The sequence below is a fragment of the Grus americana genome, chromosome 10 (genome assembly GCF_028858705.1).
Source record: "Grus americana isolate bGruAme1 chromosome 10, bGruAme1.mat, whole genome shotgun sequence".
Taxonomy (NCBI): Eukaryota; Metazoa; Chordata; class Aves; order Gruiformes; family Gruidae; genus Grus; species Grus americana.
In genome coordinates, this window is record NC_072861.1 from 12,697,926 (window position 1) to 12,713,250 (window position 15,325).

Sequence of the window (15,325 nt, forward strand, 5' to 3'; positions counted from 1 at the left end):
ATACTTCCTCAACAGCAGCAATGGTATTAAAGCAAACAGAGCTATATTGGGAGAGAAGAACAATGAACTACAACATGAGCTTGAGAAAAGCAGATCAATTGTCGGATATTAGTTGCAAACCAAACCCTTCCTGTAAATAGGAGCAGCTTGAGGAGCCTTTAACCACAACCATCCCCTTCCTTTTTATGCCCCACTGTTCAGGCTTGGTGGAGGTCTCTACCCTGATGGCCACACAGGTTTGGGCACCCCACACCCTCCCCAGAGGAGCTGCTTTTTCATGGCACAACAGAAAAAATTAATCCAAAATCCTTGCACTAGCCATTGATCTTAGTAGGTCAATACTAGGCAGTACCTGTCTGGGCTTGACATCTCTTCACAGGCACCACTGATGCTCTGGCTGGTAACACACACCAAAAACAAACCCTGACAACCAAACTGAAAGCACTTGTGCTTTTCACTGTACCTTTAATCTAGTATTACTTACAGCCAGGGTGGGCCAGCATCATTGTGAAAATATTTGAGGGGGCTTCCTTACCTATGCACCAGGAAATACAAGTAATAGCATTTTTGTTAATCCCAGCTTAAAATTAAAAAAAAACAAAAAACAACCAACTGGTTGGTGGGGTTTTGTGGTTGTTTTTTCCCAAGAAAAGGCCCATCCACACAGTTCCATTAATGGATGCAGATTTGGCCTGGAGCAGTCACCCGATGCCCTGGGCCAGCAGGCGCCGGCAGGGCTTGGGGCACATTTCTGCTGTGCTCATGACTCAGTTTTGCTGGCATTTGAAAACCTGAACACTTTAGATGAATGCCCTTTTGCATGTCACTGCTAACTCTGGAACTCGTGGCTTGCCTCTGCAAAGCCAGAGGAGAAACTGGGTCTGTTCAGTGACACAGCAAATAACCAGAGCACATGCATGAAGTTATCAACATGAAAGAAGTGTGTACATTGTATTTTGGTGAACTCTAAATGCTATTTTGTTAGGGTTTTAAAGAAGATGCAGGTGAGCTTTTGCAGAAGACTTTTAGCCTAAGGAGTTCTAATATAAAATATGATTTACTAAAAAAATTCTACTATGTTTTTGTACGTTCCTTTTGTAATGAATATTAATGGCTAACTGTAGTACTTAATATTTTCGTTTTGTTTAGTTTCCACCTTTAAGTTATACCAGCGTGCAAAGCATGTGTATAGTGAAGCTGCCAGAGTGCTGGAATTTCAGAAGATATGCAACGAAGCACCTGCCAATGCACTCCAGCTGCTGGGGGAACTAATGAACCAGAGCTATATCAGCTGCAGGGAAATGTATGAATGCAGCTGTCCTGAACTGGATCGGCTGGTAGACATCTGCCTGTAAGTTTTGACCACAAGGAAGAGTAATCGCCTGTTGAGAATATTGTTTGAATTGATGAGAAAATATGACATTGCTGGCTATTGCAATTTTAAAATGAAAGTATTCTTGTCTCTTATTACAGAATTAATCTCCTGCAGGGACATTACATGGTCAATTGTTTCCCTACTGACATCTGTGTAATACTTTCAGATGAAAGCTGTAGTTTATGGCTTTATTACAGACTTTGCTTTTGGACTGACTCATCATCACAAGTGTTACGTTAGACTGCTGGCTACTCTTTTTTTAAGTTGTAGAAGAAGTCGTAACTGCTTTTCTTAAGACATCATCTTAGTTGTTCTCTTTGAAGTCTGTTACTTTTTCTGTATTTCTTAACCATTTCAGAACTGCCCAAGCTTTCCCGCCACTTCTCCATCCCTGCCTCTGCCCCAGCCACCTTCTCCCAGCTGCTTCCCTCATTCCCTTCATCATGGCTCCTGGTGATGCCACCTTCATACTTCCACTCATCTGTTATGGTTCCCCCTTCTCCTTGCAGAAGGGTGGGCTTAGTCTGGGAAACTCTGCCCTAAGCCAAAGTGTTACTGCCCTGCCAGAAGGGAAATGTAGGGGGCCAGAAGTGTTTGCAGGCCTGAGGTCAAGAAATGTTGTTTCACTGTCTTTTAGAAGCAAATACTCTATAAAAGTATCCCATCCTCTCTCTATATCTTTCAGTCCTGAAGAAAACAGAAACTGTTTCAATGTTAAGCTAACAAAAATGAATACCTTACCACCTAAAGTGAAAGTTACAAAAATAGTTCTTTACCAGCAACTGGCGTTTTTTTTTAACTAAGAAACTAGTCTGCCTTATAATGAAAATATGAATTTTACAAACATGCAATCTACCATATGTTTTCTTACATCTATACACCTGCAGATTTTGTAAGTTGTAATACCCATTTACCAGGTTTGTAAATGGATAGAGTATGATACAGACGATTATTTAGGCTAGTCTGATTCCCTTTGCAGACAAGATGGAACAGCCTCTGAGCCAGGAAGCTGCAAACTTAAAAACTGAACAGAAGACTTTTGGACATTCACAGATTATTTTGCATATGGGATACACATGCTGTTTTGTGATAAAACACAGAGAAGCCCTGTTAGCCATTGGACAGTCTGATAGTAATTTAGCAATACAACTTTTGTTCCTTCTCTTGGGAGCCAATCTGGTACGTAACTCACAGGCTGTGTTCAGTTCATTGTATCACGTAACAATCACATAATATGACAAGCTACGACAGTCACTTAGCAAAGCAGTTCCACCACGGTTATCCCAGCTACACAAAGGGAACGGCTGATCTGTGTGTGAGAAGGGAGAACTGTCTCCAGAGTCAGCTGAAGACAGAAACTATACTCTACTGAATTATCAAAAGGCAAAGACCCAGTGCAAGGTATCAGCACTGCCTGTTCTGTGACCCCATTGACAGAGGAAAAGCCTTAAAACTGAACATCTGCATTATTTTTAGGTACAGTAACTACCCAGTGTTGATGCCTCAGTCAACAGTGTCTGAAGACTGAACTTTGCCAAACTGATGAGCCATTTTAAGAGTCTTCCCTTAGGGTATCCAGCTTGAATCATACTGATAGGGGCTGTTCTCAGAAATGAGGGGAAGAAACTGTCCTGTTTCAAGTAGGGGGAGACAAGCAGGTAAACTGCTAAGATCTGTGTGGCGTTACCTGTGCTACATTAAATAAGCTAGCATGGATGCTAGCAACAGCCTATGGCAGCGTGATGCTCAGCACGGGGATGGAAAGTCTCTGGTTCTCATTTAAGCTGAGCACTGTGCTTTCACAGCTAGCCAGCTGCTGCTCTCTGAGCTAGCTTGGGTATCATGACACTGACTTGCAGGCAGTAGCATAGACACAGCCACAGACCCCAAAGGAAAGAAGTACGCAGCGAGAATTTTACTAAGTTAAATTAAAATTAATGAGAGCATTTCAGTTCCAGGGACCAAAACGTAAATAGCGAAGGGAAAAAGTGATGTGTGTGCCCATGTTACATCATATTTCTAACTTACCAGCAGAAGAGCCCACAGCTAGTATGATGAACATAGCTAAGCACCACAGTGAAGTGTCATTTGTGTGAAATGATTTCTAACTGGTATATTACAGTTATTTAATCTGGGGGGTTTTTTTATTACATTCACAGCACAGAAACAAGTAAATTATTTGTTCATTATTCTTTAACCTTGTCCCATCAAGAGTATTTCCTAAGAAATCTATTTTTCTTCTTTAGAAGTTTGATATTCTTTAATGTTTTCCTGATTCTGTGATTAGATTTCTAAAAGTGTAGCTATTCTAGATGAATGCAGCTTAAGCTAGCATCTAATTTTTGGAAACTGTTGGAAAAAAAGTCTTAACTTTTCTCAAGTTGTACATTAAAAACATAATGGACATAAAATCACTAGTCACTCTAGGAAAACTTGGCTGATGTGATTATAGAAATGGCCAGGAACTCCATAAATTACATTCTTTACTTACGATGATATACAGCTGCCCTGTAACTTTAAAAAGCCTTTCCAAAAATACATTCCACAGAATTGCCCGAGTCTACTGCTGCTCTCTCCTTACAAGGTTTAAACTGTGAAGAATAATCTGCATATCCAGATGTTTTCTGTTTTGCTTAGATCTTTATATTTACTGTACAACCTCTGCCAAGAAAGAAAGGGATCCATACTTGCTGTGGTTTGTAGTGCTGAAAACTGTAACCACTAGATGGTCAGTTGGTTGGTTTTTTTTCTTTTTGCAAAGACAGAAGGCTTGTACTTTCTCTAACTTAGCACATGCTGTTAAGAGCTGTTTTACCTGTTAGTCTTTCCAAGTAACGCAGAAGACTTACTAAACAATTAAGGAACAAAAAATTGGATCTGAGCTCCTGAATTTGTCAGGTACTTTTGAAAATCTCTCAGAATCCTTGAGTGTTGCAAATAACTTACTTTCATTCCCGTATTCTCCATCTTTTAGTGGGATAAATCCTGATAATTTTTGTGCTGCCAGCCATGCTTCTTACAGTTGAGGACAGCTGAATCCTCTCTGGTCACTTTTTAAAAGACACAGTTTTTACATTACATCCAGGTGCATTATGGTGGCAGAGATAACTCTGCATTTTATCAGGACTCTTATCACTGATGATTTTCTTAAAGCTGCAAAGCCTGGAGTCATTTTGAAAATTCAACAAAACCAACAGAACCCCACCCTACAAAAAGAAAAGTGAGCCAGAAGGGCTTAGAGATGCTATTCAAATGCACACTAAGCTAGAAAACAGAATAAGTATAATACCCTCCCCATTTATATATTTAAATCTCATCATGTTAACTCCATACTTTCTGAATAGCTGGTTCATAATTTTGAGTATTTGGAATTAACAATATTGTTCTGATTTTTTCACCTCTTACAGCACAATTATTTTTTAAAATGAGGTACTGCAATGTCTTACATCACTTCCACACACCAAACTATGGTGCTTCCGTTTTTATTCTTCTTTCCTTTGCTGCAGTACTCATGGTTTTACTCTCATTTACATACACCCCCTTCCTCATAAGATAATTCTTTTTATCCAGTGAACAAGATATATATAAACTCTTCAAGAAGCAAAGGCCAGAACTCGGGACTGGGAGCTGAGCACGCCCAACACTGGACTACAGATACGTCATCTTTCTTGCATGCCCCTCTGTTACTTGTCCTCAGGGCTGCAGCATAGCCCAGGTGGTGCATATGGTACTTTCCCACACCTAAAATCCATGTCGCCCACGTGTGGATGAGCGCTCCATCCTCAAGGTTACTGTCTGCTCATACTCCTTTCCATAAATGCATGATTTAGATGCCAGTGCACAAGAAGAGAGTGTCTGGCTGTGAAAGCCACTTTACCAGAGGAGTCTAGCTTAGGGCTGAACTGATTAAGACTCAAAAAAGACAGTTTTAGACCTGTTCCAAAGTTAGCTTTCTCATGTTTGATCTAGACACCTCCCATGCACTGCATCTCCAGTAGATGCGGAATTAGGTGCTCACTTCCGCATTGGGTAGTATCAGGTACCTACTTCTCAGGTGTCACAGCACTGCCCATCAAAACACTAAGTTCCTAAGCATTAAGCCCAAAGCGTCTCATCGTATTACCACATTTGGAACTGTTAGCCACAGTATTTTGAAACACATGCCTGTTTCAGAGCTGAAGTCACTATTTTCTGTCTACATGATGCTTTATTTCAACTAAGTATTTTAAAATGACTCAGTAAAAATGAGGCATGAGCATGACCACAGAGAATTAGGAAATCAATAAAAGGTTCAGAACAATTCTGAAGGGATTTCAGTTGCCTACCAAAATAAAAGCCAGACACCATCTGAAATCTGAAGTTCTGACTGAGGTAACAGAGCAAACGAGTACAGATGGTTGATTTAGCAGACTCTGAAAAGTGGGTTGGGCTTTATAAAGTCGATGGGAATTTCCCTACTGATTGCAATTGAGACTAGGTTGGATCCTGCTCCTTTTACGAGGTTGCTCCATGGACCAGAAACAACAAAAATTGCATCAGAGAATGAGTGGCTTACAGGAATAATAAGTAAAAAAAAACACCGACAGGAAATAAAGAATGAACATAAAATTGAGTCAATACCAAGGGTGGCACCACACAGACACACTGAAGAAAGTGTTTCTGTTCAAGAAGAGCTGTAAGCATGTTTAGAATCAAACACATATGTAAGTACTTGCTTGAAATATGACCTATACCTCTACTAACCCAGCAGTATACCAGATTCATTTAACATAAAATGCACATATGAAAAATGTCTACAGCCTACTCAGAATGAGCTGTCATTTTCCAATATGTTATTCACATGATACCATCTCTCCCTCAAACGCATTCTAGGACTGGTAAATCTCTCCATGCATGGTTATTGGAAACATATCAGAAGTATTGGCTTGCAAATCAGATTAGATCTCTCGTGAGACTAAGATTTCAAATTAGTTTTCTAAATCATCCTGTTCTGACTAGGTTAGAAAAGCCCCAAAGAAATTTATTAAATGGAATTTTCCTACTGTTTCTGAATCTAGGTAAAGATCAGGAACACAGGTAAGCAAACTAATGAAAATAATTCTACTGAATTCTAATGAGATGGCATCTGAAGCTTGCAGAATAATGGCATGGGATTTGCTGTAGGACATTTCTAGCAGGCTTGAGGCTGGGAAAGGTTTGTATTTTGGATGTCATTTATTTGGCGTTGTTCTTTCTCTTCACCCTCCTTATTAAGAGCATATTTTTTTTTCTTTTGGATTCCTCTAAAGAGATATATTTGACGCTGTCCATCCAGCATAAACAGATGTTTGAGTGCAGTGACTCTGTGTGACTTAAGTTTCTGAACTCTCCTTTTCTTGACTGGCACGATCAGCAGTCCTGCAGAAGCCTGTGAATCTTCAGCATGTTTTAGATCTGTCCTGGAAGAATAGAGCTATTTGTCTTTGCCGCATTAGAAAATGGTTTGCATGCCTACATCCTGTGCAATAAGTTTATGAACCCTCTTTTGTTATTTTTGTCGTGTATTTCTGTTTTCACTTCTGATGTCTCATGAATGTTGCTAACACAACTCCTTTCTTCTCCTGCTTTCTTCATCTCGGCTGTGCTGTGATCCTTAAAACAGCTGATGTTTGAAGCATTATAAAAGAGGGTGACTTTTGGGATTGACAGAAATTACCATATTGCAGTTTAAAGCATCAGCATTTTTTTTTGGTCCAAAGTGGTAACTGCAAATTGCCATAATGTCAAGTGAATTCAGAAAAATCAGATGACATAGATGTGTTTTGAGTATTCATTAGTTTTCTATAGGCATTTTATATATATGTGTATATGACAAATTACCCCTTTTTTGTTTACTTTACATGATTTTTTTCTGTTACTTTGTTTTAGGCAATTTGGGGCCATTGGGTCACGCCTGACTGGAGCTGGATGGGGTGGCTGCACTGTGTCAATGGTGCCTACTGACAAGCTGAATACTTTCCTAAAAAATGTAAAAAAAGCTTATTACCAAACCGATGTCCAAAGGTTAGCACTGGAGAATAATAGTCTGTTTGCTACCAAACCTGGAAGAGGAGCTTTGGTTTTTGTTGAGGCCTAAAGAAGGTAAAAATTTTAAAGAAAATATGTAGGGCATTTAGAACTGGCAGTACTTCCCATGCCACAGCAAATTGAATGCCTTTTCGGGGTTTTACTGCAATGACCAGTTGCTATTATCAAAATACATTCCTGATAGAAGCAACTAAAAGAAAACTCTGTGATTATAAAGTCTTTTTTTTTTCCATACTAAAAATATCTTTCAGTGTAAACTTTGATTTACAAAACCTATTAACAAGGAAAACGGAAATTGAAATAAAGACAATACTTTGTTACAGTGCATCTCTCTCCTATCTCCTTTACTGCCATCAAAGTAAGACCAGGTGGAGCAATGAGCTATTTCATTGGAGGTAGGAACCTTGCAATGTTTGCAGGGCTGTTCAGTGCTTATTCTCTTCAGGTACTGGATATTCTTTTGTTTAGAGTCTGCTGTAAAAATGGAAGATTAAACTGAAGCATTCAAAAATCGGACGGACCTTGCCAGACATTAGAAGTTTTATACTCTCCTCAAATAGCATTATTACTGTTGTAATTAATGATAATAATGGAGGAGCACCTAAAGGCCAAGTAAAACATTAGGAATATATTATGTTAAGGAGGAAAACCTTCTAGCTATGTTTTTGATGTATCCTTCTGTAAGGGTGACTCGTTACAAAAGTTTCAACAAAAATGAATGCTGTCTCTGAGCTGCACAATATGACAACATACTCCCCTAAGTGAATGAATAATGAAGCAAAGTTTGGTTCTGAGTTACCCAAACACCATGTTCTAATTGTTGAATCCTAGCTGTGCTTCTATAAGGTAGAATTTTTGCATTTTTATGCAAAACTATTACAAAGGATTAAATATAATCCAATGACCATTTAAAAAAGCAATTAAAATCTGTAAGGAATAATTAAGAAGATAATTCACTTGGTTGTACTAAGCAAAAGTAAATAGGTAAGACCAAGAGTAAATGTCATTGACAAACTCCAGTCTTGCTCCCACTTTACACTCCTGACAACCTCAGGGCTGTAACTGCAAAGCCCTGCAAGTACAGCATCCACAATTCATGGGTCATCTCCTCAGCAGAAGTGACTGTTTGCAGAAAGAGGTGACTCTGCATCAAGATACCCCATAGATGTCCAAACCCAGCTTCCACGTGGAGAATTAGGTTCCAGTGTCCTCACTCTCATAGTGCGCAAACTTCCACACCTACAGTGAAAACTGATGTTTTGCTAGCGTCATAACCTTTGCAGCCATAAAAGACGTAGCAAGGTTTGTCCCTGTGTGCATTTTTGTGACGCTAAGCACAAGTTAATGTCTAGAAGTCTGCATCAAATTAGAGATCTCAGAAGGGATCCTCTGTACGTTACCCATGCTAATTCAGGCCAAAACCAAATTCTTAGAGGCTACTAATTCTGTGAGAGGACTGTGCCAGATTTGAACACAGCAGATGAACAAGAGCCAACACAAGCTGCCAGATCTTTTCAGGAACCTCAGAGGGGACATATAATGGTAATACTATCACTAGACAAGATCTCTGTTTTCTGACAACCAGGAAAAGGGGAACAGAGAGATCAAGCAAATCAAGAACTCCAGAGAGGAAAAGGATGGGGCTGGACATGATGGGGAGAGGTGAAAAAATGAGATTTGGAGGGAGGAAAGTTAAAAGGATGCATTTGAGAAGAGGAAAGCAAGGGTTAAGGGAGACAGTTTCGAACAAGAGGCAGAATTATAGAAAGGTTTAATCCCAAAACATTTGCTATCTATGGAAATTGATTATCTTGTAACCCATTTGCAATGTACACTAGATACGTTGTACATTAAACTAAACCTGTAAACATAGGACTCCAAAAAAATCAAACAACAGTAGGTAAATATCTTCAAGAATCTCCAAGATAACCTTAGAGACTGTAAAGAAAATAATGCCATGCCATGGTTTGTTACCGACTTACTAGATACAATCCTCAGTTTAATTTGGCAAGTTCCTGTTCAATATCCTGTCATAAAAATGGAGTACAACACAGTACATACCAATCCTTTCATTAATATATTTGCATTGAACTTTAGTTCAGCTGGATTCATGGAAGCACTAGTCAGGGTGGGAGCAGAATAAAGATATAGTAGGGGCTTTTTTTCCTTCTTAAAAAGAACATGACACACAAAGTCATGGAATCTTCCCAAAAACATGCAGGCTGCAGTACATTTCAAAGTCTCTCTGTCAATGAATCTTATAAATTATATTCTCATAAACAAAGAAATGGAAAATAGAAAACTGGCACTGTATAAAAAGAATAAAACTGAATGTTCTAAGCTTCTGATTAATTTCTTTCCTTTTTTATTGCTTCAATGTCTTTCCCCATACTTTTGCTGAAATCTGCAAATAAAATTGGGACATAAGTTTCAATGAGACACCTACGGTATTCAAACTATATACATAAAAATGACAAACTGGCATTTTTATTTACCGACTACAAATAGGAAGTACATGTTTCTTTTTAAACAAACAAAAATTTGAATCTGCATTTTGGGGTTGTTTACTTTTTAAACCTTTGAAGACACTTCTACATAATGTTAAAACCCCCACTAATCAGAGCATGAGAATGATACGCCAACAACGTGTAAGGTAAGCAGCAGGGGTATTAGTAGTATTTCTAATAACAAAGCAAGAAGATTTGGGGCTGGATGAAAATTTCTGTGTATAAAGCAGCAACTCCTAAGCGTATTTCCTAAGCAAGTCTTCCTAGATCTACATTTTTAATAGCTTTTTCTGACTATGTTTTCAAAACCTCTTCTGTAGCTAAAATAATGTTAACCAGTGTATATATATACACACACTTGGAAAACTAACAAAATCAAATCTCACATGCAGAGGTGATGCACCCTGTTAGCAGGAGCTATGATTATCAGTGGAGTCTTACCTTAATATAATGTCTGGCTGCAATTCATTCAATCATGAGTTTAATCTTACTGTGCAATAAGTGGGTTCTGAACCTTTCCAGAAGGGATTTGGAATGGGGACACCATTAGACATCTCAGTGCAGCAACACCGCCTGGTGCCACATTAATACTCTGCATTATCTTAAGCCCACTGACACATACATCTTCATCACTCTATCTGCTGATGTGTGTATCTTGTATGTAGGAGCACGCTTACGCTCTGAAATAGAATAATTTTACCATTCACTTGATGGGAGAGGATCACAACTGTCTATTTGATATTTGCTCTCTTGGATACAGCACACGTACACACACGGAGTCACGTATATATGGCAACCCAATATCTGGTAATTACTTACATAACACCTTTGGGAATATTGGTTTCTAGTTAGTATGATCTGAATGCCAACTTTTATTTTAGTAACTGCTGTGTACTTCACTCAGTATAATCCTTCCGAAATTCCTCTCTGAGTACACGTGTCCCTTTTATAAGATCTTGATATCTTGGAGCAACTGCTGCGCTACAGTTTCAGGCAAGTGAAAGTTTTGTACTTTCAGCTAACTATGAAGTTTATTTGTGTGCTAAATCCCAATCAGATATAGTTAAACAAAGATACACCCAGAACAACATTCACAAGAGTTATCCTGTTCTAAAAAAAAAGATACTTTGCAAGTCAGCTGTTATGGGCCGGATTGAAGTAGTGATTCCTGATTCTTGTCATATGCTTCACCAAGAAAAATGAACTCTATGAAAGGACTTACACTGCAAAGTAACAATAGCATGAAAACCAGACTGGTAAGGCTTAACATCATGAAACCTGTGAATCATGCAGCAAATGAAATTATATTTTAAATGCTAATTTTGAGCTAGAGGGCTAGATATTGATCAGAGACTAGTTCATAATGCAGATACGAGTACAATGGGAAATGTAAAACTGTAACTGAAAATTGCTCCCTGTGATACAGCCTTGTTTGACACATTTTCCCAGTGTACACGGGATTGGCAGAGAGCACACTGCCAAGCAACGTTGCCATCACATCTGTCTACCTTGGCTCTTCTACTTTAGCCAGCTTTTTCATTGAACACTCTTCTGAGATTCAATATTCCATAAGAGACAAAAGCTTACTTCTGTTCTTGATCTTATCTCTTGTACTCCACCCTCTGCTTTTGGGCTTGTGTCAAAAGTAATTAACTATGAGATTCTGCAAGATACCACATCATGGCCTCCGATAATAGCACCATGTTTACTAGGAGACAGAATCTGCCACAGTACTGACAGTGGACAGTACCTAGCTGCCTCTGTAATCTCTCATGCTTCTGTGGGGCTGCAATGCTCAGTCTAACTATGACAGTGGGACCAAGCTGTAACTCATACATCAGGAAGTGCTGTTTTCTGGGCAGATTTTTTTCCCCCCCTCAGGTCAGTGACAATTGTTTTACCAGTAAAACCTGTAAATGAACATTTTCTGGAGCCCCTGAAGTCTTTGCAGATTTGGTCAGTGAATTCAGCAGAACATGGAATTGCCCCAACCCATACTCCCCAGCTAACAGTTCCCTTGGTAGGATAATGCGTAGTGAGAGTTTGCACATAAAACTGATGTGTCTGAAACCTCACTTGTAATTAAGGCACTCGTGCCAAAGTCGTCATATGTCTAAGACTTACTAATGGAAAATCTGCAGAGAAGTAAAAAAATGTTGAAGCTGATCAGATGAGAAGACACTAAGGAGCTTTCTAAAGTAACTGACTAATAAAACATTTAAGATTGATTTCCAATAGCAGTAGTTCCTGCAGAAACAATAAGCTGGATGAAGATTTACACAAAAGCATTTAGTATATTTATTGGATTTTTAAGTTGAATGCATTTTGAGGATTGCTATTGTTTCCTAAGCACTACTTTCTTGGCCAAAATTACATATTAATATTAGAAGAAAAAAAAATCCTCTCCCCACAAAAGCATGTCTCTTTGCACTTGGCACACAAGGCTCAAATAACTCAATAAAGATTAGACGTACTTCGAACTGAAAGACACTAGTGCCCAAGCATCTGTCTTTTTTCCAGCCAAGCTGTGTGTGATTTGGGGTGGGAATAAAAATATGTTCTATTAGCCAATCATCAAGCCAGATGCGTGGGATTTTTTTTTTTTAAATCCAAATTAATTTTTCAAGGGATACTGAAGCAGGTTTGTATGATACTCTTACAGCAGTTCCTGAGGATTATTATTAAAGGCCTTACTTTTTGCCAGATTTCATATGAAGGACGGGTTTATTCATGTTGCTCTACATTTTCTGGTTTCTTATCTGTCCCTCGTGACAAATAATATATATTTATTTTTCTTGGCTAAGCTGTTCTGACTTCGAGCAAGATTTTTTAGTTGTGTTTCTATTGATCAATTATCAACAGAATTAAATTGTTCTGATTAAATGCTGAAGAGTTTTCTATTGGCTTTCTCCCAGGGAACACCCTTTCTTGTAACCATTTCCTTCCTGTCCAGGCTTCTGTCTAGAGAAGAATTAAGACAACAGTTTTACCAGAAGACTCTATCCTCGAGGAAGAATTCAGTGAGCCACTTTTAAGCAGCAATAGCAGCTGCATGCATAAGAATTTTTTATGAAGGTCTGAACCAAACATAAAGCTCTAACTTTCATAGCTGAATTAAAAAGTCTAACAGAAAACAGGAGCAAAAATTAGAACTAAGAGTCAAGCAAGGATTTACAGAACTTCTGACTGATCAAGTTAAAGCTCCACAGTTGAATCATAAACTTAATTGGAGCCAAATACTAAATATGAATGGAAAGATTTGGGGACAAAGGGTTAAAGATCAAGGAAAAAATCACCTATTGTGCTGTTTTTAAAGGTAGTTATGGTCAGGCTTTGATTCTAAGAATATATCTAGTTAAATTCCTGTGCAATTCCTTCTACAGCAAATCCAACTATATCAGCAGCAGAACAGATGATGAGCTTTCAAAAGCCTTGATTTTTCTTTTTTTCTTTTTTTTTTTTTTTTTTTTTTTTTTTCTTTCCAGAAGACCATTTGAGAGAGCGAGAGGAGGCCCGGGCAGCTTTTGTTACCAAAGATCTATAACCTGATGATGGCCAATGGTGAGAGGTGGGCCCTGTTGCAAATGATTTTCAATACTTCCTCTAGAGGGAATAGGATGGCTAGTGTAAGCTGCTTCAAGAGACGGACTTAAAGGCCTCTTGCTATTGTTGTTGAAAAACTCCAAAATTTATTGTCTTGTCTGAAGTCGTAAAATATTTAACTTTCTTGATTATGAGATTTCAGGGTTTTGCCTTCGCAAAGCTGATTTTTGCTAAAACAAATGGTTAAATAAATAAAATGTTATTGACAGAAAAAAATGTAAGGATTTATGGGATTTCTTAGTATTATACTAAGCTAGCAGCCTCTTGCACACAACCTGCTCTTGGTGACCTTCTTTCTCCCTGTCTTAGCTGTGCTCATTCAGCAAGAAAAATCAGGTCCGATCCTCTGAAAGTGAGGGCACAACTATGCCAAGAAATGCACATCAGCACTACTACAGCACACTTGAGTTAGGGGCTCTGGGATGTTGGTGCACATTTTATACTTCAGTTCCATCACTAAGAAAAAGGCAGTGACTTTGTAACCTCTTTCAAAGGAGTCGTGTTAACAGAGTGTGAATCTTAACTACCTGCTTGAGCTCCACTATTGAGATTTATTTCATTTCTACATAGGCGGTCTCTTATTTCTTAAATGCAATTAGCATACAGTTGTTGCCTGATGGTTTTATTTATTTTGAAACTGCCAGCTACTGGACTTGCTTTCATAGTTCTAGAGTTTCCAGAATTGACTTTTGTGCTCCACATGCCTATTTTCAGGAAACATTTTGTAAGAGGGTTGATATTTTGAACTCTACTTTTATGGCTGCAAAGGCTTCTCCTTTTTAATTTCCTTTTTCTGTTCATTAGGGGCCATCTTTAATTCCTAGATGTGTTTTTTGGAGATAAGTTCCTTTCCTCTTACCTCCTCATACCATTAAAACAAAACATTAAAAATGCTTTAAGTCTTTAGACAAAAGTTCTGTGTTTTCTGTGTTTATTTTATGAGATTCTATGCTGTGTAATGTTCTGAGTGGTGCACTGATATTTGCATACTTGTCCATTTTTAGGTTTTTTCCAGACATTACCTGACGTGTTCATTAGCTGCCTTTTGCTCAATACATAAATGCATGAAAAAACATTCATCTTGCCCTGTTCTAGCTGTAAAATGAATAGAACTTTTTAGGCTTTTAATCAAACTATGAAAAATTTCAACATCCTGGTTTTTCGAGGATTACATAGATGAGTGCTATGTAGTGTTTCCAAATTTTAAGTTTTATTACAGTCTTGCTTTCTGTGATTCATGAATTTATAATTCATACTCTCAAAAAAGAAAAGGGAACATTTTTGAAAGTCAACATCATGCATATTGCAAATTACAATAAACATGTCAGCAAAAGTGGATATACTAACAGTTTACGGTGGCTAATTTGCTAATTTATTCTTTTTATATAAATGGACAAATTACGACTGCCCATTGTGGTCACATTAAAGGGAGAATGGTGTGGAAATTTCTGTTCTCAATAAACCCATAAATAAGTGGACACAACTTATTTTTAGACAGAATTCTGCTCATAATGTGAAAAGTCACCTAAAATCTGCTGAGAAAAACATAATTGGTTTCACAAGAAGTCTAAAATTTTCTTTTTATCCCATTAGTCAGCCTAATAACAAGTTTTACAATTTTCCCTTGTAAACTTCATAAAAACCATATGACAAATATAAAAATACCACACAAAGTTAAAAAGGGGGGGGCAGCAGTTTTCCACTCTTCTATATGATGTTGCGAAATTTGTTGAAGCCAGTGAAGTTAAACTGCTAGAACACAGAATGTGACACC

The 15,325-nt window shown here is 38.1% G+C and overlaps 1 protein-coding gene across 2 annotated transcripts in view; it reads left to right on the plus strand.

The window, feature by feature from the left end:
• Window positions 1–13,775, plus strand: part of GALK2 (galactokinase 2) — a 54,128-nt gene extending 40,353 nt beyond the window's left edge. Inside the window, exons 9-11 of one of the 2 annotated variants that reach the window (XM_054836528.1) lie at window positions 1,150–1,351; window positions 7,283–7,495; window positions 13,434–13,775. In XM_054836528.1, the coding sequence (XP_054692503.1) occupies window positions 1,150–1,351; window positions 7,283–7,490 (410 nt within the window). In that variant the 3' untranslated portion in view covers window positions 7,491–7,495; window positions 13,434–13,775. Of the gene's footprint in view, window positions 1–1,149; window positions 1,352–7,282; window positions 9,779–13,433 lie in introns of those variants that run through there. The other variant, XM_054836527.1, reaches the window with a different exon arrangement.
• The last annotated feature ends 1,550 nt before the right edge of the window (window positions 13,776–15,325 follow it).